Raw genomic sequence first — 22,413 nt, 5'->3', positions numbered from 1 at the left:
TTGGATTGATGATGTTTAATTTGCATGTAATTTTAATCAAGGTTTCAAATTTCGGTTTCGGAATGCATTTCGGTCCTCACCAAAACCGAAATTTCGGCCGAAATCCGCCGAAATCTAATTCAACGTCTATCTTCTCTCCTAATTTATTTCGATCGAAATTTCAGAAATTTCGGGATAATATTAAATAATAATAAAAAAATCCAGATTTTTGGGTGAAATCCCTTAAATTTGGGATGAAATTTCGGGATAAATGAAATTTCCACCGAAATTTCAAAATTTCGGCCGAAATAAACTACAGTTTCGGGTTTAATCGATTTCGCTTTACTTATCGACCGGAACCCGGAATTTCGGATTTCAATTGAAATTTAAAACCTTGATTTTAATTACAAAAAGTAACTATGAAGAAAACAACCAAAATAACCCTGATTTACAATACAAGACTTGCATACCTAAAATTTTAATTACAAATATGCAACACTAAGAAACAAGTAGCATGATAATTAACAACACAGTGAGAGTTCCAAGTATTTGAGTCATGATAGGTAAGTCTACAAACAAAACTGTCCCTGAAGTATACAGTACCAGTATCAGTGTCATGTTTTGTCAGCCATGATATATTGGGCTTATGAATGTATCTAGGTTCCGTATGTTTTAATACAACACAAAAGTAACGATAAAGAAAATAACTAAAATAACTCTGATTTACATCCGTTTATATCGCCCCCCCCCCCCCCCCAGAGAAACTTTCTGGGTGATGGTCCCTACCCGTGTATGGTTAAGTCCTAGCACAAACACCCTTTAGTATGGGTGAACACCATATACGTCCTCAAGAAACTTAGACTTTCCTAGCATGTTCTAATAGGAATGCTATTCGGCTATGCCTACTTGCGATGCAATTGAGATTGGAATCCTTGTCGTGTACACATGGTACATGATGTGCTGATTGTAGTTGGTCTTGGTGGCCAATGAGTCAATGACAAATGGACAATTCCAATACCTCAAAGAACTTTTTGGTGTTTTTCCAAAAAATTTGAATGTTATGACTTATGACCATGGCATACATGAACCATCCCTAATTAGGTTTCATGCCGGAGTAGAGTTTGTTGTAAGATCGGATCATGTTGTTGTAGGACTGCTCATTTTGGACTTAAATGGATTATATGCCCTGCAACACCCCTCTTTAAACCCGACTCTAACCATCTCATAACTCGAATTTTTTTTTAAATTTTTTGGCAGGTAAGTTGGGATTAAACCTCCGACCTCTAGGTTGAAGAACAAAGCCTTGACCATTGAGCTAGAGGCTCAATCCCAACTTGAAATTTACTTGCATCCAACCCCAATTCAAGCACTTCGCCCAGAACTTCTTTTCTTTATAAAAAAGTAGAGATGGTCAGAGCTGGATGTAAATAAAACTGATTTATAAATTTTTATTATGAAATTAGGAAAATAAGAAGAAGCAGGTTATCCAAATTTCTCATACAATGCTGTATGTTGGTGCTTTCCTTATAAATTTCCACCGGTGTTGTGTATTATGTTGTGAGCTGTGATCTTACTGGTTGTGAAAGTGCTAGACGGTTGGCAACATTTCTACTGAGTAGGCTGTCTGCTGGGGTAGTCGCCGTTCCTAGTGAGGTTTGGCTCATTGAAGGTGCTCCAATATTTAATGTATCATTGAAAGCCTGAAAATGTTCATCTCTCTTTCTTGTGGGTCGCCATTTTTTGGCGATCTGGGTCCAAAACGAACCACGTTTGGGATCGTTCGACCCCAGATCACCGGTCGGAGGGTGGGATGGCGACCCTGGTAACATTGTGCTGTATTGCTTTTCACTGACCATACTTTAATAGTGCTAATGTGCCCTATCGCTCTCTATAATCAGTGGTAAGGGGTGTGCTCAGCTGACACCTTTCCCTTTGTAGACGGGTAAGTGACTTTGTAACCTTAGCTTTTCCCCTTTGTACAACACCTTAGCCAATTTCTTAGTTTCAATTGTCTTCATCTGACTAAGCTATTTCATAAGCAATTTCTTTGACTATTTTCTTCCATAACCTTACCCTCGGTTCGGCTAAGGTAATATATATGTGTTTTTATATGATGTAGATACATATTTTCCAAGGAAAATTTGAGCTGGCAATAGTACAAGTTGGAGACTTTTTTTTTCAATGACCCTCCAATTTGTTGCCGTTAAATGAACGGTGAGAAAATAAAAAACAATGGTCTACAATCATAAGGAAAGCATCCACATTTTGGAGTCTTAGAATCATCCAATAGTAGTGGATTTTGGCGCGTGGCCCATCCATTACAAGGCCTAACAGATTGAACAAATTGGACCCATTTACACTTCTGCCATCTCATACTTTTCTAATGAAAGATATGAGCATGCGTCATATAATGACTCCTCTCTCTCTAAAATTTTCGATTGGCTCCATAACTTTCTTTTTCCTGGATTTACCTCCCTGTATCCTTCGTTCTTTCTAGTAATAGATATTTTACAATTATTTATATTTTGTGTGTATAATGTTTGATGTGCTTCTGCTTATTGTACAGGCTTCCTTCTTGGTTAACAAATGAAACTCTTCTAATTCTGTTAGCTATAGACATTATCATAATTCGTATCTCAATTTCTTATATTCATGAAATTGATGTGCAATTACTCCCGGGCTTATGATTGTCATCTCCTTTCAATGCTTTACGCAGGATGATGGGATTCTTGTGATTCCTACACTTTCTGATCCTCCTCCAAAACTTGGCGCAAAGGAAATTTCATTGGGGGACTACCAAACTCATGCTTCTAGTCTTTTGTCTATTGCTAGCATGTCTGGTTGTTGCCAGGTAAACTGGTTTCCTTTGTTCCATTGTAATGACCAAAGATTTGTCCACCTATTCTACCTTTATCATTATTGTTGACAAGGTTTTAAATTTTGGAATTAAAAAAAAAAAAATTACAGTTTCCCAAAATTTCGGCCTAAATTTCCGATATTTCGGCCAAAATTACTGAAATTTTTGCCAAAATTTGGGCTGAAATTTAAAACCATGGTTGTTGAATGCTAGTGATTCTAGCTCCTTTGATTTCATCTTTTTTTTTGTTCTGGTCACATACTCACATCTCTCTGCAGGTCACCATACCACTGGGATCTCATGACAAGTGCCCTGTCTCTGTTTCCTTCATAGCAAGACATGGAGGTGATCGCTTTTTACTCGATACCGTCCAGGCAATGTATGCCTCTCTTCAGGAGCAAGCTGATATAGCTTCAAAGTCGAACTTGTCTGCTAATGCCGTCAGCAAGGAGGAATCTGCTGAGATTGCTAAAGAGAAGGTCAGTTGTTAATTCTCTCTCTCTCTCTCTCTCTCTCTCTCTCTCTCTCTATATATATATATATATATATATATATATATATGAGGAAAAGGATTGTACGCTCGACCGTACCTAAAGTTAGGTACGGTAGAGTGCCAAATCACATGGGTCCCCCATTTTGGTGGGCATCTAAACCATTCATTTGCAAGGCCTCATCATAGATAGGGTGCATACCAAAAATCAGCACCATTGAATCATCCTAACCCCTCCAAAACTAGAGGCCAAAATGGGCAGATTTGTGGACAAACACTGTCTGTCCATTTTGGCCTCCACAAATGGATGGGTTAGGATGATCTTATGGAGCTGATTTTTGGTATGCACCCTATCTATGATGGGGCCTTGCAAATGAATGGTTTAGATGCTCACCAAAAATGTGGGACCCATGTGATTTGGCACTCTACCGTACCTAACTTTAGGTACGGTCGAGCGTACAATCTTATTCCTCATATATATATATATATATATATATATATTCCAACTTAGTTGTCAGCCCTACAAGTTTGTACTCTTTTTGAAGTCAACCAGAACTTTTGGAAAGGAGACCCAATATGCTTGTGTTCTGTGATACTACTAGAGTATTCAGTTTGTGTTGTGAGTATACATAAGTAGATCTCTCCTGCAAGGGTTTGTTCTCCCAGTTGAGGTTTTTAAAACGCATGACTTTGAAACTAAAGAATAGTTTGCTTATTTACATGCTCAGTGAAGACCCATATCAAATGGCAATTGGTAATACTAGAGTATGCCGTATTTTTTAAAGTATTAATTCATCTCTCCTACAAGGTCATATATTTCTAGGACTGATGGGTCTCTGATGATGCTCTCCCTGTTAGGGTAGATAAAACACATGGCTTTGAATCTAAAGGATAACTTGTCTTATTTATCTGCTCAGTCCCTGCATCTAAAGGCGGTGACCTGGTTGAACTTTGCTTAAATCGATTACTTGCATTTGAGGATTGGACTTCAATGATTGAGAAGAGAAAAACCCTATCAAGGATTGCCATTGTTATCCCTTTTCATACTCAATTTTAAGTGTACTTTGAGATGAACCTTAGCTTCAATTTTTTCAAGGCATGACCTTAAGAACACATCGACATGATAGTATGAGCTGCACATGCTTCTATACCCTACTAATCTACAAAATTAACAAGTTCTTTGTTATAATTATAACCTTGTTATTCCTCCCTTTTCTCAACTTTGTTTCTGATAGAGACCATGCGTTCATCCATAGCAGCCCAAGTGCCCAAATCAATCGAAAGTCGACTCAATCTGAACTACTCATTTCCAAATGATATCCCTATTGTGTTCATAGGGGGTGAGCCTTGCCGCAACGGTAAGGTTGCTTCATTGTGACCTGGTGGTCACAGGTTCGAGTCACGGAAACAGCCTGTCTGCAAAGTAAGCGTAAGGCTGCGTACATCTAGTCCTCCCTAGACCCCGCAATGGCGGGAACCTCCTGCACTGGGCCGCCCTTTTTTTTAATCCACATTCTGTTCATACCATAGTTAACAAAAATTGATACCACGACAGAAGAAATTTGAGTTTAATACGACATTGGTTAAAAAACGTAGTAAAAAGGGTCAAATAAATGAAAACAATAAAAAATGCATTTAATACTTTTAAAATTTTTGTGATACACAAAATATAGCAAGGGTAAATTTGGAAAGTTGGTAAAAAAGGAATTTAATACATTTAAAATGCATTTTAAACATTTTTCTTTAAAAAATAGTTTTTGGTCGTAAATTTTTTTTAACTAAACGGCGAACCTAAGGAACACATTTTTTTGCTGTTTAAAATGATGTTTTCCTAACTATGGTTCATACAACATACAATTGAAATAAAAAAAAAATATCCATGGGGTGATTCATGAATGACTAAAGCTCCCAAGACTGGGTGGGGTAAATCAAAATACGAACAAAGAATTGATCTGGAGGGGTCGAACGATCCAATCCCAATGTCCTTTTGTTTTTGAATGATGAACTTTATTAAGAAAGGCGGTGTTCGCAAACATCCCCATTTATCATCTCTCTTTGTTTAAATACCTAATGAGCATTGTGAATAGGGTCGAGCAAATCCAAAGAAGATTTCTCTGGGGGATTAGATGAAAAGGAAGGCTTTCCTCTAGTAAAGTGGGAAGATGTTTGCAAGCCCCTAAAAGGAGGTCGGTTGGGGATAAGAAGAATTAGAGCGGTAAACTATGCGCTTCTGGGAAAGTGGCTGTGGAGATTTGGGGAGGAGCAATCTCAACTATGAGCGAAAATAATAGATAGCAAATATAGAGCAAACTTAGGTCATTGGGAATTAGAAGACCGATTCAGTAAGAAAGGGATTACTGGGATTACTGTTTGGCGTGATGTCATGCAAGTCAAGCACCGGTTTAATCAAGGTACTGGATTCAGGGTTTATGCATGTGATCGGATCAGTTTCTGGGGAGAGGCTCGGTGTTCCCGTATTCCATTAAAAGACTTGTTCCCTGATTTGTATGAAGTAGTTGTGCATAAGGAGGCCTTTGTGATAGACTGCTTTGAAAGAATAGATGTCAGGGTGTTGTGGAGGCCGGGATTTAGAAGGAATTTCTTCGACAGGGAAATTGCTTCCGTGGCAAGGCTTCTCGAGTTTTTAGAAGAATGCTTCATCAAGTCGGACAAACGGGTATGGATCTGGGATTCATTTGGGGCTTTCTCCGTCAAATCATTCTACAAAAATCTTGTGCCTTGCTCTGTGCCCTCCATTGAAGCTAAAGTGTGATTCAAGTTCCTCCCCCCGCCCATCCCGAGGGGGATATGTACCTTCATCTGGGCCGCATGTCGAGGCTGGATTCAGACGATAGATTTCCTTCGGGATCGGGAGATGTGGATAGTGGACCAGTGTCCATTGTGCATCGAGGCAGGGGAGTCGATTTTGACCATATCTTCATACACTGCAAGGTAGCTTGTGAGTTTTGGAGTAGTATCTTATCCAGGTTTAGATTGTTTTGGATTTTTCCATCCAAGCTCTCCGATCTGCTAGAAAGCTGGGCATTGGTACCATGGAAGAAAAAAGGATAAATGCTTTGGAAAATTACCCTCTTAGCAACCCTGTGGGTTTTTTGGAAAGAAAGAAATGCTATAGTATTTAATGGTGTGGCAAAGTCTCCTCATTTCGTATTTATCATAGTTATCGCCCTCACCCAAACAATAGCTTGGGTGAGGACCCTTCCCTCGTTTTGGTTCATCTCAGCTTTCGATTTATGGGAGAGTTGGAAGGAGGTGTGTTTCAGTGTCGAAAGGCGATCTTCGATTGTCCAAGAATGGGAGGCTCCTGCTAGTGGATATTCTGCATTAAATTACTGACATTTCATCAGAACGTACCTAGTAGTTGATAATTAAAGGATTCAGTCATGTAGCTATTCATTTCTTTTGAAATGTATGCACAGCTCTATAGTACACTACAGCGTGCTTTTATTTTCACACAACTCAACCATGAACCGTTCATTCTTATTATCAATTCTTTAAACTTCGAATGATAAACAATAAATGCTGGGGATTTGCTAACGTCCATTGCAAAAGGCATTTCGCAGACGGTCTGTCGCATGTCAGACCAGCCACCTTGTGAATGAAGACAAATGCTGCTGAAAAATGAGCCTGTGTGGCTGGTCTGTCATGCGACAGTCCATCTGCGAAATGCCTTTTGTGATGGACGCTAGCAAATCCCTAAATGCAGAATAGCTATTAAAAAAGTTCAATGCCTACGTCTCATTATATTTGTGAAAAATATGACATGATTTTGTGATTCAATGTTCTCTGTGAATTTTTTAGCAAACGCCAACTCTGATTCTGCTCCTGGGATAATGATTTTTTTGGAATTTGGACTTTCAAATAGAAAGTTCATTGCTATAAGCTAGTGCCTGTGTTGCTTTTTGTAGTCAATAATTTGAATTTTTTGGCACTTGTGGTTTTATTCTCGAACTTTCTTCCCCTGGAAGTATGATTACTTCAATTTGTAACTTGCTGGCCTTACTGAAAGTACATCAAAATTTTCTTTATGATTTTTTTTTTGAAAATAAAATTTTATTTTATGATGTTTTAGGAGATTATTATTTTCTCTAAAATGTTCTTTATGCAGGGTAACATTGCTTTTAAAGATAAACAATGGCAAAAAGCTATCGGCTTCTACTCGGAAGCAATCAAACTTAATGGAAAGAATGCGACATATTTCAGTAATAGGGCTGCCGCATATCTAGAGCTGGGGAGGTATATTTTCTCCTGATAGTTTTGAGCTTCCAATGTGCATTGTTGTTTGTGTCTGACTGTTTCCATGTTGTCCATCCAGCTTCCTACAAGCTGAGTCAGATTGCAACTCAGCCATCGGGCTTGATAAAAAGGTCAGTTATTGTTGTAATTGCACCTACAACTATGTTATGTGGATTAAGGTGTATCCTTTTAAATGGTAGTGATCTTAGTAAGTAGCCTATGAAAGAAGGATAATTTGGTGCATGCACTGTAAACTTTCTTTGAGCTTGACTTCACCTTCTGTGCCTATTCTGATATATATGTTAAATGTGTTTAACCTATGATTTGGTGTTCAATTCATGTGATTGAAGAAGTTCTAGGCTTCTAGCTGTATGGATGGTAGTTATGCTTTGAATTTGCACCACATGATTTCAAATTAATATGAGTAAATAAGTTTTCTATTTTCTTGAAGCTATTTTTTGTCCTTAAAATGGGAAACTGGCTTTCGTCTGTAGTTTCTGAAAGTAGGAAATCACTCTATTTTCAGGAAAATACTTGTAATAACCCAAAAGATTGTAATAATTTAGTTCAACCAAATATCCACTTTTAAAATTCTAGAATCTGTTTGTAAATGAACCAAAAGTGCTTCAACTTCCGATTAGTTTGAAAAGAAATACTTCCAAAATATTACAGTTAGAGTTTAATTATCTTTAGATGCTAGCCCAAGATATTATTAAGAATCATGATAACTAAATTTAATGAGTTCCTTTTCAATTTCACATAATTACCATGAGCCTTTTATGGGTAGCTATGCATAATCAAGATGCACTATTACTTAGGTCGGTAATTTACATTAGTCCAGCTTTCTTAAATACTTGAATATGCGGCATTTCTTTGGATACTCCTATTTAGTTTATGCAATTCAATAGGTCCAATATCGCATTCACTGTTCTCATCTTTAGGACCCTATGTTTCGTAGCAAAGTGACAGATAATGGTATGGGTCCATAACTACACTGGTGTACTATAAATAAATAAATTTCCATTTGGTTTGGTGTTTAATTTCAGGAAAAAACAAGTTGCTCATGCTATATATGCTACTTTCCGTCAATCCTATGGTTCCATCACATGTGTGCGTTACATGCGTTGAGAAGAGTACCATAAGTGTGTGACATGCATGACTAGTTTCTATGACATCTGGAAGCCAATCACATCAGGCATTCCCTAGCTGGAGTTAGTATTGATTCCTGATACTTTTTCTCTACCAAGGGACACAAACCTCTCTACCAGCTGGAGTTATTTTAGCATTTCATCAGTAAAAATAAAAGTATGGGAAATATACTATGGGACCAAAGCAAATATAGGGAAACCAAAGCATAAGGCTCCATAATGACTTCCAATATTGCATGCATTTCAACGGGGCCCACTCTCTGTAAAGAAGTAGTTGATGACATGTGAAGCGCAGCAATCACGGGTGGTCTTTTAGGTATCTCAGGATTTTTGTGTCTCATAATAACTTCTGCTTTAGAATATATTGTCATAAACGGATTAAAGTGCAAAAATGCCTTACAAGACCACTAGGTACTCAATGTTCGCAATATCTCCCGGTTTGGCTTAAAGACACTGCAGGGAGCGTGGAGCAGCAACACCAAGATAAAGATCAATATAAGAAGCAACTAAAATAATCTCGTGGGGGTTTGAAAACCCATGCCACGGTTTTGGAGAAAAACTCCAATATAACAAGTGATAGGACCCAAGCTCCTTCACCTACGTGAAAGAGCCGATGCTCTCTTTTCACTAGTATAGGTCCTATTCATTTACATGAATAAGGAACAATTCAGCTACATCCACAAGCATTTTGCATGTCGATGAATTGCCAATCAGTATATGCTCTTAGTGGTGGCCCGCTTCAATTTTTTTTCCCAGATGCACTTCAGACCCTCTTTTCCTAAGGGTAGTATTGGCAACCTTCACGATGTTTTCGTTTCAATTGCCACTAATGCATCTATATCTGAAGAAATTAAATACTGTGTATTTTTAATCTCACTTGACTTTTTGTGCTTACTGAGGCATTTAAGCAACTGTCTATGTTCACCTTATCCTGCCACCATGTCAACAATCATTTTAGAATTATCTACTTGCTGTTTCTTGAAGCTGCACATTTGGAAATACTTTGCAAACAATAGCATTCTGTTTTTGTTGTTTAGAATGTGAAAGCATATTTACGAAGAGGAACGTCACGGGAAATGCTTGGCTATTACAAGGAGGCTATTGAAGGTAATTATCTATGCTTGTATGATGTGAACTCTTTGGATAGTCTTGTAGGTTGTAGAGTTTTCCTTTTTATATGCTTCTCACCACTTATAATTTTAGGCCCAAGGAATAAGGAAAACAGCATGAAGACACATTTGTTTTAATATTCCAAAGGACCCAAATATCCACCCTAATGTTGCCACGTTTAGCAAAGTATGGTTTATGTTTCTCATTTTATCAAAATATAGGGGTATCGTTGTCCTGAAAAATGATTATTAATGTGATGTTTGACCAGATGCACCATAGGGAGTGCTGCTGCAGACCCCTTGAACGGGCATGTCTTCGTAGCAGCTCTCATGAAATAATGTGCTAAAAACATTTTGGATTCCAAGTCAAAAATGAAATTTGACTTCGAATTGGGGAGAGGATAGTCATGAAATGTAACTAGAAACCGATGCCTTTCTTAGGGGTGGCGGTGTCCTACTATAAAGTCCTTATTTCATTGTTCTTATTTTCTCACTTGCATGTAGTGCTAGTGTCTTTTGCTGTGCTTACAATTACTGTTCCTTAGTGTGAGGATAAATGGACTTCAATTCAGTTACCTGCCAAAAAAAGGGATAAACGAATTTTTTTCTATTTCTTAATGTCTCTAAGCTGCTATATGCTTGTCTAATTTTAATGGCTTGATATTTGGTTTATCTTGCAGATTTCAGATATGCACTTGTTCTAGAGCCCACCAATAAGACAGCAAACCTTGCTTCTAATAGATTGAAAAAATTGTTTCAGTAGTTACTGGACATTTTAATGGATCAGCTTGAAGGATTTCAATCTCTTAGAGAGTTTTGCTTTTGAAGATCTCTTCACCGCTATGCATGAGAAAGGCTTATTTATTCAGAAGTTGTGGCCACGCCTATTGAGATACAAGATTCTTCAAGACATTTGAAAGGTGTGAAGGTGTATTCAAATTTTCGATCCAACATCTTTAGCAGCTCTTTGTTTCTTGTGCTTTGCTGGGTTTTTAGGACAGCTAAGTTTTGTTTTATGTCCAATATTTTACTCGGAAGTGTAACTTTCTAGCATTGAACCTGGGTTTCCTATTCTGGTTCAATTGGCTGAGTTTTACATGTTTTAGCATTCTGTAATTCTCTTATCAGCTGTTAGGAGAAGCTACAACCGAAGCATAATTATCCTGTTTCTTCCCTCTGGCTTTTTTCATGATCTCTTCTTTAGCTTGCTCTGTATTAACCCATGTTACATAGATTATGTGTGCCGATTCTAATTCTTCAAGATTTGCTGCAACACGTCTAGATCTCTTTTATCCTGTTTTTTCTAAATAATACTAGCACAATTTTACAATTATAGCATGTTTTGAGGTTTATCCATCATAATGGTAAGTTTTTAAGATCTGGAGGAAGGCTGAAGAACTGGTCCTTAGCTAACACCGGTTTAATAATTTCTTTATGAACAGAAGCCTCATTGTTGCTCAAAATGCATACTTTAAATGTATTGAGATTTCAATCCCTAAAGACTAATGTGGGCTTTCCCCCTTAATAAAAGTGCAGGGTGCTTGCTGACTAATAGCATGAGTATTTTCTTGTATATTTTACTTGTTTTTTTAACCATTGCCTACTATTAACCATAATTGGCTAACACTAAAGATTATCTAACAGCTACAATGTCTTAACCCATCCATGGTATAGGCATCTAGGGTGCTTCCTTTAGTTTGTGGGTCCACACTAATGTGTGCTCTAATAATATTCAATGGGCTCAAACATGGTGCATATTGAGCAACAAGCCTCAAAACTAGGGTTGGCAATCAAACCGGCGAAAATGGGGATTCGTCCCGCGCGGGGAGGGGATTCCCCAATTTAAGCGGGGATGGCCACGGGGATTAAAATAAAATTTCCGAAGTGGGGACGGGCACAGATGGGGATGGCTCTGCCCTGTACCCATCTATAAAATTACATAAATATTCCTATATATCTTTAATATTATGAAAATACCTCTATATATATCTTTAATATTATGAAAATACCTCTATAAAGTGTTATATTTAAGTTTGGAACTTGGAATTCTTATTTAATAATTGTTTGATTAGATTGAAAAAATAGAAATTGTTATTATAGTTGGGTGTTGAATTTTCCCCTAGAATGTGCGGGGCGGGGATGGGGTTTAGTTTCCACACGGGGGCAGGGGATTGCAACATCTGGCCAATATGTATTGATAATAGGACAAACTCACCTTGTTTTACATGTTTTAACCCGTTGTCAAAATGCAACCAATCAAAATAGTGTAAGACAAAATGTTGCAGTCCAAAACTTTGAAGGTTCCTCTTGCCTTTAGCAGAGGCAAAAAGATAAAATAAAGGAAAGGGACCATTCAATTACCGATGTAGGAATATAAAACTTTGATCATCGTTAAAGGAGATGAGAGTTACTTCGATCCCGTCTAAGTTGAGTTTCAAAGAGCAAAATTGAAAAAAACTTAACTAGAAAATACTCCTGCAAAGGCTAATCCTAGCAACCAAAAAGTTCTCAAAGAACTCAAAAGCATAAAGGTCAATTTTCTATCAGCCATTCAAAAAAGTCTATTACAATGCTTTGATAATATCAATTTATAAGGAAAAAAATTACCATAAAAGCTAACTTTAAATAATGTGACCATAAGCTTGTTGGATAGGTAATTGAAAAACCTTTCTAATGATCAAAATCAAGCCAAACGAACAAGATTTGGTGTCTAAAAAGTAGGGTACAAAAAGGATTACGAAAATAAAGATTTAAGAACAAGGGAGTGGTTCCACTCTTTGTAGTCAATGACAAACCACATATTATTGGTAGTTTTCATACGCATCACAAAGCGGGTCATCCCACACAGATTCTATAGCATCTACCTATTGAGAGAGAGAGAGAGAGAGAGAGAGAGAGAGAGAGAGAGAGAGAGAGAGAGAGAGAGAGAGAGAGAGAGAGAGAGAGAGAGAGAGAGAGAGAGAGAGAGAGAGAGAGAGAGAGGATTCTCCTCCCACCTTACATAGGGGTTAGAATTCTCCCACCTTACATTCACTGTTTGAGTTGATTAATTTGGAGGTTTAGTAGACTTTGGTTGTAAAATAACCTCCTATCAAGAGAGTTGAGATTTCTTCCTTAATCAATCGTGTTGTGCATTTTTAATAATTGAGAGTCACCGACCGATATTATTGGGCAATTCTTTTGGATATTTTCATGTGAATAGTTGGAAGTCACAACTTGTAAGTTTCATTGACAGAGACCCACCAGCAAGCTACATCAAAAGTCTTTAGAAAGAAACCCTTACTCAAATTACTCCCAAACGATGATTAATTGAATACCCAAAAGCAAAAGAAGTAACACCATATACTACCTTCACAATTACCCTTACCAAACATGATGGAGGACATTATCCCACTAAAATCATTTGAGTTTGAACTTCTAATGGAATAGGACATCCGAACTCCCTAGTCTTGACATTGACACTCCCCTAGTTGTTGCCTGCACAACTCTCAACAAGCTATGAACAACCAACAAAACAAAATTTAAATTATGTACTGGAGTGCCAATACCAAAACAAGCACATATATCGTCTCCCTTTCTTAATTTTGTGTATGTGTTGAAGGGGGGGGGCAGAGCACTTTAGGGGGTGCAGAAAATGATTGTTATAGCATGTTGCGGCCCACAATTTTGCACTTCATGTTTTGATAGGTAGGGCCTACCATCTCCCCCTAACCAATGCTTAAGGTGGAGCCCAAAATTTACACCTCATATTTTGATGTAGTGGGGCCCAATATTTAGACCTCATGTTTTGATGGTTAGGGCCCACTATTTACACCTCATGTTCTGCGTAAATCATCATCTTCATAGCTCTGATCAAACGGGTGATTCCATTATAGATCGGAGGGTTAGGCTTTCCCATTTTAGATCGGAGGGTTAGGATCATCCTATGGAGATGATTACCCCGAGCAACCTATTTATGTGTTGGACCAACAAAGGAACAATGTGGATCGTCCTATGAAGTGGGCCAGTACTTTTTGAAAAATAATTTACTTGCACGGGACATATAAAATCTCATGATATCAGATTTTTAGTCTGTGTGTGTGTGTGTGAGAGAGAGATGGCTCGTTGAGGGGGACTTACTAAAACATCCCTATAATGTAAGAACTCTAGACGGGAAAAGCTAACAGTATGGAGGAAGAAATCCCTAATTTTAGGAAAGCAACTTTACTGCATACAAACCTATCGGCTTGAAAAGAAATCCCAATCTTAAGAGGGCAACTTCAAGAAAAAACAGTAACTAACCTATTCATTTGAAAATTTTCGGAAACAGCTTAAGCTTTTGGATTAATCGGTTGTTTCATATGGTATCAGAGCTATTGCCATCCGACAAGTCTCGAGTTTAAAACCCAAAAGTTCATTGATACTAAAAATCCACACGTATGGCAAACTCAAAAGAGGGGTCACATGTGCTACGTGTATGGCCAACCCAAAAAATGCGACCACCCGTGAGGGAGAGTGTAAAAGTATAAATCATTAAATAACACCAACTCTAATGATAGATTATTGCAAGAAGGAGATTACATAAAATTCTCAAGTAAATTAATCAACATAAAGAGCTTGAAACCCCCCCTCTATCTCATTAAGGTTTATGGAGAATTCTTCCAGCCAACAAAGCTGCTTCTATGACAACAGAGATTACATCAACAACCTCTCCAACCATGCATTTGTTCCCCTTAAAAGTAGGCCCTCCCGAATCTCTAATCTCAGAAATGCAGTCCAGAAACGCTTGGTTGCACCCTTGGCTTAGGTAGTCATCTGCACACACAACACCACAAACTTTAGAAACAAATACCCTTTCTCTTCTTCTATAGGCTACCCACATAAATTTTTCTAAGCCTGAAAAGAAAAGGACAGCAACACCCTCATTGAAATTTCGTACTGAAATTCCAAATTTCGGCCCGAAATTGGTACCGAAACCGAAATTTAAAACTTGCATATTCTACAATTTTGGGTCACGTGTGTGGAAACATCATTTTTGATATACTACCATATTTGGCCCATGCATGGGTGGAAAAAAATGGGCTCCACCTTATCAAAACAATGTGTAAAACAGTGGGGCCTTCCCTATTTGTGGGCTTGGGTGGGATGGTGGGAGCTGCCCCATTAAAACATGAGGTAAAATGATGGGCCCCACCTAATGCATTTGTTTGAGTATTGGTGGGACCCACCCTATCAAATATATCACTAAGCATCATGAGGACACTTTGATCTTTTTACTAGTAAAAAAAAATCTACCATTTGAAAAAAAAAAAAGCCCTTAAAATAAAGATAGGGGTGCCGGTATAAAAATGCAAGAGGGATACAAAAATCAGTTCCCTTCACAAACTCACTGTTAGCTTGAACACACGCATCATGGGTCAAGCAACAAGCATCGAGACTATCACAAGGTTTTTCTCCAGGGCAACCACTATATAAAAGCCCACAATATTTCCCATACCTCAAAAATGGAGGCACTGTTCAATCAAAACAGAGAAAAAAAAAACAGAAAAGCCATTAAAAATCAAAATATAAGGGTGCATTCACTAAAGGGTTATGAAGAATAACCCATACCTGTACAAAATTCTGATTCACATTTTCTACTGCATTCCTTCTTCTGCATTTAGAAAGAAAAATGAGAAAGAAACTGTTAGAAAAAGATAAGGTGTAGAAGAATAAGAAGGGTAAAGGGATTTTAGTACTAGCCACTGAGATATTAGAACCAGCTATCTGAACTCCAACGTTTAAAGCATCAATGGGAATAGTAGAAAGCTGAAGGGCAAAAAGTGAAGGTAAGATAAAAAGGGCTAACTTCAAGAGCTGGGTTCTGGCCATTGCTGAAATTTTGAAGCTTGGTTTTCTACAGAGGCTCTGATTTATAGAAAGGAAGGGTTAATGGAGTATGGAGAGGTGAGTGTGAAAGGGTTGGATTTGTCTTGTTACCTGCTCGTCACATGTCTTTGTTTTGTAGCTCATGCTTTTTCTCCCACGCCAACTTTCTACGTTGATCTTTTGGAAATCGGACGGCTGTGGGTAGCTCATGAGATGAGATGTGTTTTTAGTCATGATTCGGGGATATCTTATTTGTAGATAGGAGTGTCAGCCCATCCACCTATATCTTTGTCATGGCCCGTTATATTCTTTTAGGGCAGGGATAAATTCACCCCCTTCTATAACCGTATTCACCCCCTATTTTTCAAAATGGACTGTACAGCCCACACCATAGGATGATCCAAACTGTCCATTTGATGGGCCACAATGTAAATAGGTTGTGCCCAAAAAATCATTTCCACTATATAGATCAGAGGCATAGGATCATCCTATGGAAATGATTTTTGGGACACAGCATATTTACATTGTGGCTCATTAAATGGACGGTTTGGATCATCCTATGGTGTGAGCTGTACAGTCCATTTTGAAAAGTAGGGGGTGAATATGGTAATAGAAGGGGCGAATTTATCACTGCCCTTCTTTTATTGGTCAGATCATTTTTGGACCATTTTTCGAATCTTTTTTTAGTCTAGGTCGATCCATTTTACTAGGGTTGCAACTCTGGTCGATTTTTTGGAATTCCGGTTGAGTTTTTACCTTAAAATTGGGTTCGGGTTAATTCCAATTCATCTTACAGCAAAAGCTCAACCCGACCCGACCCAAGTTGCACCCCTACATTTTACACAGTAGAACTTAGGATCATCATACAGATCAATTGAACTTTCCTTAATGTGCAGTCTCTCTGTAGATCGGAGAGTTAGGATCATCCTATGATATTTGGGCCGCAACCTATTTACATTGTGGCTCAATAAATGGACAATTTGGATCATCTTATGGAGTGGGCCGTAACGTAAGTTTTGAAAAATATGGGTTTGTGTGGCCCCCATCATATAATTTCCATGGAAGGCAAGTTTGTGTTACTATCCAAAATTATTTCAGACCTAAGGATATGGATCTAATGGACACAATTCGGATCCAGCTGTTGTTCCGAAGTCCTAACCATTAACGTTTTGATCCTTTGGATTCATAGGAACGTCCAGGTCCATTGAAACCCCGATTTCTAGATTCTTTTATGTTTGCAACCAGGTTTTTTTAGTCCGGTACGTGATTCTACCTTCTTCCGAGTAAATATCAAACAATGCTTTTGCCCTTTGAGTTAAGGACTCGTTTTGGGGTTTCACTGGGTCCACTACACATGGCGTATAGGTGTGGTGATCGTGACCGTTCATCTTGATGGTTAAAATTTGCTTTCTTTGCCATTTTCTCTTGAAAATGTGCAGTCTAAATCCTTACCCTTCATTTAGACAAGGGTATCTTTGTCAGTTACATTTTTGTCTTATTGCCAACTGCATTTTGGTATCAAGAAGTTAACGATTTCGTTTCGCTTAAATATTTTATTTTCTTTTGTCCAAAAAAGAAAATGGTTGATGGTCATTTGGTTGGAAGGCTTAGCTCCTTGCCCTCGGAGTTTTTCAGAGTTTTTTGATGAGATCTTGGATGAGATTGATGGCCATTTGGTTCGATTTTATCACATTAGAAGGTCGGCGAATGGAGAGGCGGATTGCCTTGCTTGAGCAGGAGTGACTAGAACTGGGTTAGAGTTTTTTTTATTTGCTTCCTCCTTCAGGAGCCTCTATCATGTGCTTTGTAATTCTAGCCCCATGACTGCTTTGGTCATGGCTGCTTCATTTTTATTAAGATTTACCATTTCAAAAAAAAAAAAAAACTTCTTTTGTCTGAAGTCAAAATTTTGAGAAAAGAAAAAAAAGAGAAAGGAGAGGAAATAAAGAAGGCAAAGGGGAAAAGAAGAGGGGATATTGTCATCTCAATTCGACCCTGAATTATTTTTCATAATAAATTAGTGTCTCCAAGTGGTGAGAGAGGGGTAAGTCGAGAATGAGAGAGACTTGAGAGGGCACGATTGAGATGAGAGTGAAAAGTTGTTAAAAACAAGGAAAAAGTCGATCCTATTTTGAGTAGAGCTTTTTGTTTCCTAATTTTTAGCTACTTCTCACCACTTGTAGACACTAGTTTTTTATTTTTTGTTTCCGATTTTTAGCCCCTTCACCCGCCCCATCTGTCTCTCACCACCTGGAGACATTAGTTTATTATGAAAAAAAATTCATGGTAGCCAAAACGTGCCCTCGATTTCAACCCATAGACAACTTTCAAGGGTTGAGATCCCTTGCTATAGCACACCCCTAGTAGTGATTGCTAGGACATCATTTTCTATTTCTTATGCTAGATGGAATCAAAGAGTGATTGCTACAAGTGAGGAATGCCATTATCAAAACATGGTAGTGTGGATACAATTCCTCTAATGATAGGATGGGTGTTTTATTATATGTAGATTGACTTGTGTTTCATGCTTCACAATTTTCTTCATTTCTTGACACATGAATTAAATTACCTTAATCCTTCTTTCCAAATCATCTGGTAAGCAGTATGGTGGCTTCTTCTATGAGAAAGGTTAAAGAATACGTCCTAAGCAACCCACCGAACAAAATTGGATATATTTGCCCCTTTTCTTCCCCGGCCACTCCCTTGTAGTGTAAAAAGAGTACTCATAAAAACACTAGATGGGGTGGCTTGAGGAAGAAAAGGGGGTGAATATATAACAACCCTAATTTTTTATAACACTAGAGGGGGTGGCTTGAGAAAGAAAAGGGGGTGAATATATAACAACCCGGGGTGAATATATAACAACCCTCAGTGATCACACAGTTATTATATCCATACCAACCGAGGGCAACCACGCTGTGTATAGATGGTTTATAATTGAAAAGTGAAAACTGACCCACATAAACAAAATGGGGCTTCAAGTTAGTAGCTAACCACAAAAAAAAAAAAAAAAACACAGAAAAAGAAGATAACCAAAAGAAATTTCAAAGATCATGAAGAATTCTAATAGAAGAAGACTACCTAAATGTCTTGCCAAATGGCCAACTGTGAACTTGTACGCGGCGCCTCCTACTACCCAAGTGGTTGCATGGACTACCTCACAGTGAACTAGGAGGAAGAGAACGGCTACTACTGAAACTATGACACTTCCCTTAGCCATAGTTACAAAGAGTGTTGCAAATCCACTAAGAAAGCAAAAGACAATGAGAAAGGTATCAAGAACTACGTTTTATAGCGAAAGATGGGAGACTCTAAGTTGGATTCTTTGTTTATTTTCTTGCACCATATATCTTTAGGCAATGCCTCCACTAAATGCAGAAGAGGAGATCTTTGCCATATATAAATGGATTATAGGGTTCGCTAATATCTTGCTTTGGATCTCCTATTGCCCAAAAATCACAAGTTATAGAATGGATTATAGGGTTCGCAAACTAACGGTATATAACTTATAAACCTCATCCGAGTGATTTGGACTCTATTGCAATAGGTACCCAATATTTGCCAACAACTTTCAAATACTCTTTGTTTATTAGTAGTTCTTTTGGTGATAAGAAAAAAAGCTTGCAACATCACTGCATCCTTGTGTCTTCTACACAAAGGTGTACGAGTTCACCTCGTTAAGAGCATATTAGTCAATTAATCTGCCTCAACAGCGATCTTCATTTTTTGGAATTGGCAATGTGGTAAAGTACCACAGATGAAGTAATTGAAACCCTTTGTCAGCACGATCTGATCATGTCCGGAATTATATTTCTTATCCCTGCCTTCAGTGATTAAGCAGCCATCGTAGCCGTCCTGATCCACGGCAACCACGCTGTGTGCAGCTGGATTATAATTGAAAACTGACCCACAGGGACAAAAGGCTCCCAGTAAGTAGCTAACTCAACAAAACACAGAAAAGATAACCAAGAAAAAAAAATGGTGAAAGGATCCAAGGATAACAGTCTTCTTGAATTAGTAATACCGATTAAGCGTTGTTAACTATGGAGTTTTTGTGAAACAACCAATGACTCCAAAAGCGCTGTTAGAGTTGGTGTTAATTTATGTGAAAGTAGATATAAAAGATTAAATAACGCCTTCTCCAACGGATTAAGCTTTTGGAGTAAGTGGTCGTTTCACATGGTATCAGAGCCAAAGGTCCTGAGTTCGAACCTCTCGGATAGAAAAAATCCACATGTAATGGCCAAACCCAAAAGAGGGGCCACATGTGGCACATGTAGGCCAACCTTAGAAAGAGGGGCCACACGTGAGGGGGAGTGTTTCGCATGGTATCAGAGCCAAAGGTCCTGAGTTCGAACCTCTAAGATAGCAAAAATCCACATGTAATTAGGGGTGTCAACGGATCCACTTCGGGCCGGATCCATCTATGTCACAGTCACGATCCATTCACATTCCTTATCGGTCGGGTCGGAGTCGGATTGTTCTTCGGATCCTACTTTCCACGTCATGATCACGATCCATTTTAATTCGGACCGTCCATCGGAGTGTCCTATTATGTCCCACTAAGCTGAGTAAACAATTGATTTTTTTAAAAAGAGATAGAATGATAGTCCACTATTAGTGTGTCTCTATGCATTTTCTTCAACTAAATTAAAATTTTATCTATGTTTAATCTATGTGTATAATAATGCTTGTAAACAATAAAACTAATCAAAATTACATACACAAATACAATGTATAATTATTATCAAAGAATATGATGTATAAAGAACAAAACCCCTCTCTTTTTTCCTTCGTGAAAGTATGAAATGAAATGACTGAAATGAGTGAAATCGCATTCCCATCCGATTCATTAAGTGATAAGAGAGGTTTTAACCAAAATACCCTTCATAAAACGGTTACAATTAACAAAATTTGGAGGGTATATTTGTAAACAATTTCGGATCGTGACTATCCAATGGGCATCTGTGGCGTGCCCATACACAATCCAAAATTTTTCTAATCCAGATTTGATGATCCGAAATATTCCCATGGATCCTATTCATATGTTTAGATCATGTTCATTAACGTTCGGATTCGGACGATCCATCGGACGGGGCCACATGTGGCACGTGCAGGCTAACCTCAGAAAGAGGGGAGACACGTGAGGGGGAGTGTTAAAGTATAAAAAGATTTAATAACACCTTCTTCCTCTCACGTGAAGCCCCTCTTGTTTTTGGGTTGGCCTTACACATGGATTTTAATATCAAGGAGTTGTTGGGTTTGGAACCCAGGTTTCGTGAGGCAATAGCTCCCCTACCATATAAAATAACCAATTACTCCGAAAGCTTAAGCTGTTAAAATTGGTGTTATTTAATCATTTATACTTCAACAGTTTTGATAGTATAAGACTTACTCAGAACATCACCGGCCTGGAATCTCTTGCCGTTGGGCCAATAGATGACGTTGAAACCCCAACCTTGATCATCTCCAACAACATAAGTGGCTGCATGGACGACTTCATAATGAACAAGGAGGAGGAGCAGTGCCACTGCTGAAACTGCAACATGACTTGCTTTGACGTTTCCCTGGGCCATTGTTACCAAGCGTGTTCAACTAAGATTGCAAAAGTTGGATGAAAAATGTTACAATGAAATGGAGCTACATAGGGAAAATGTGGGATACTTGGAGCATCCAAGTTGGATTCTATGTTTGCTTTCTAGCACCAAATATAGCTAAGTAGATCTTTGCCATATCTTGATGGATTATAATGTTTGCAAATATCTAGGGAAAGGGTCTGGGAGAACCCTAAAGTAAGCTGTTAACTAGGGCTGCAACTCGGGTCGGGCGGGTCGGGTTTTGGAGAACCCAACCCTACCCGAGAAATATCTCGGGTCGGGTCAGGTCGGGTTTTTTTTCGGAAAACCCACGATTCCCAAACCCGGCCCTACCCATGATAAATCTCGGATTGGGTCGGGTCGGGTCGGGTTTTTTCACGTTGACGCAATTTTTTAAGGAAAATTCTTGTTTGGCAAGGCAACTCAACTCATAGAAGCAGAAATTACACTCACATTACACTTGAATCAAACAATGATGTAATTACACTCACATTGCACTTGAATCAAACAACGTTGTAATCAAACAATGTTGTAATTACAATCAAACAATGCTGAATCAAACACTTGAATCAACTCAACTCATAGAAGTAGAAATTACACTAACATATAATAACAGTGGGTGCGTGGGTTTTCACTTTTAACTTTTAACTAACAATAGAAAAAAATGTACATACTATAACTTATGTAACTCGGGTCGGGTCGGGTCGGGCCCCTTCAAACCCGGCTCGACTCGAGATTCATGCGGGCTTTTGAATGCTCAACCCGGCTCGACCCGAAACCCATGAAACCTGAACCCAACCCAGGATATTTTCGGGTTGGGTCGATGCGGGTTGGGTCGATGCGGGTCGGGTAAAACCCGGCTCGAGTTGCAGCCCTACTGTTAACCATAGTATGATATCTAAAATGATTTATTGTAAAGTCTAGTTGGAGAGTGTCAAGGAAATTTTGCAAATATCTGGCTTGTTGACAAGTTGTGACTTGTTAGCTACCCTTCTTCAATGGTCCTCTATGCTGAAGAGTTTCTCCCTTTGAGGACTTATCTATGTTGTGCACAAAACTGAAGAATCTGTCTATGATTGAATCCACATAATTTTTTTTTCAAATAGATACTTTAATAAGGCTACTGATA

At 38.4% G+C, this 22,413-nt stretch overlaps 2 protein-coding genes and 1 pseudogene across 2 annotated transcripts in view; 1 reads left to right on the top strand and 2 right to left on the bottom strand.

Moving 5' to 3' along the window:
- The window catches only part of TOC64-III (translocon at the outer membrane of chloroplasts 64-III), a 29,982-nt gene extending 18,953 nt beyond the window's left edge, over positions 1 to 11,029 (top strand). Inside the window, exons 8-13 of the mRNA XM_077373971.1 lie at positions 2,696 to 2,830; positions 3,115 to 3,315; positions 7,456 to 7,583; positions 7,663 to 7,714; positions 9,769 to 9,838; positions 10,521 to 11,029. Coding sequence (XP_077230086.1) covers positions 2,696 to 2,830; positions 3,115 to 3,315; positions 7,456 to 7,583; positions 7,663 to 7,714; positions 9,769 to 9,838; positions 10,521 to 10,603 — 669 coding nt within the window. The 3' untranslated portion in view covers positions 10,604 to 11,029. The remainder of the gene's footprint in view (positions 1 to 2,695; positions 2,831 to 3,114; positions 3,316 to 7,455; positions 7,584 to 7,662; positions 7,715 to 9,768; positions 9,839 to 10,520) is intronic.
- Positions 11,030 to 14,357: 3,328 nt separating this feature from the next.
- LOC143863280 (phospholipase A2-alpha-like) lies at positions 14,358 to 15,795 on the bottom strand. Its single transcript, XM_077373967.1, has 4 exons — positions 15,562 to 15,795; positions 15,430 to 15,472; positions 15,210 to 15,332; positions 14,358 to 14,634 (listed from the first exon to the last, which is right to left on the bottom strand). Exons 1-4 carry the CDS (start codon positions 15,688 to 15,690, stop codon positions 14,459 to 14,461), a joined length of 471 nt encoding a protein of 156 aa, XP_077230082.1. The 5' UTR covers positions 15,691 to 15,795; the 3' UTR covers positions 14,358 to 14,458.
- A 3,588-nt stretch (positions 15,796 to 19,383) lies between these two features.
- On the bottom strand, positions 19,384 to 21,263 carry LOC143863417 (basic blue protein pseudogene; annotated as a pseudogene).
- Positions 21,264 to 22,413: the final 1,150 nt, after the last annotated feature.

This window comes from Tasmannia lanceolata, unplaced genomic scaffold (genome assembly GCF_043159265.1).
Source record: "Tasmannia lanceolata isolate RefF3 unplaced genomic scaffold, GAP_Taslan_0.1 ptg000044l, whole genome shotgun sequence".
NCBI lineage: Eukaryota > Viridiplantae > Streptophyta > Magnoliopsida > Canellales > Winteraceae > Tasmannia > Tasmannia lanceolata.
This window is presented reverse-complemented; position numbering and strand designations above follow the sequence as displayed.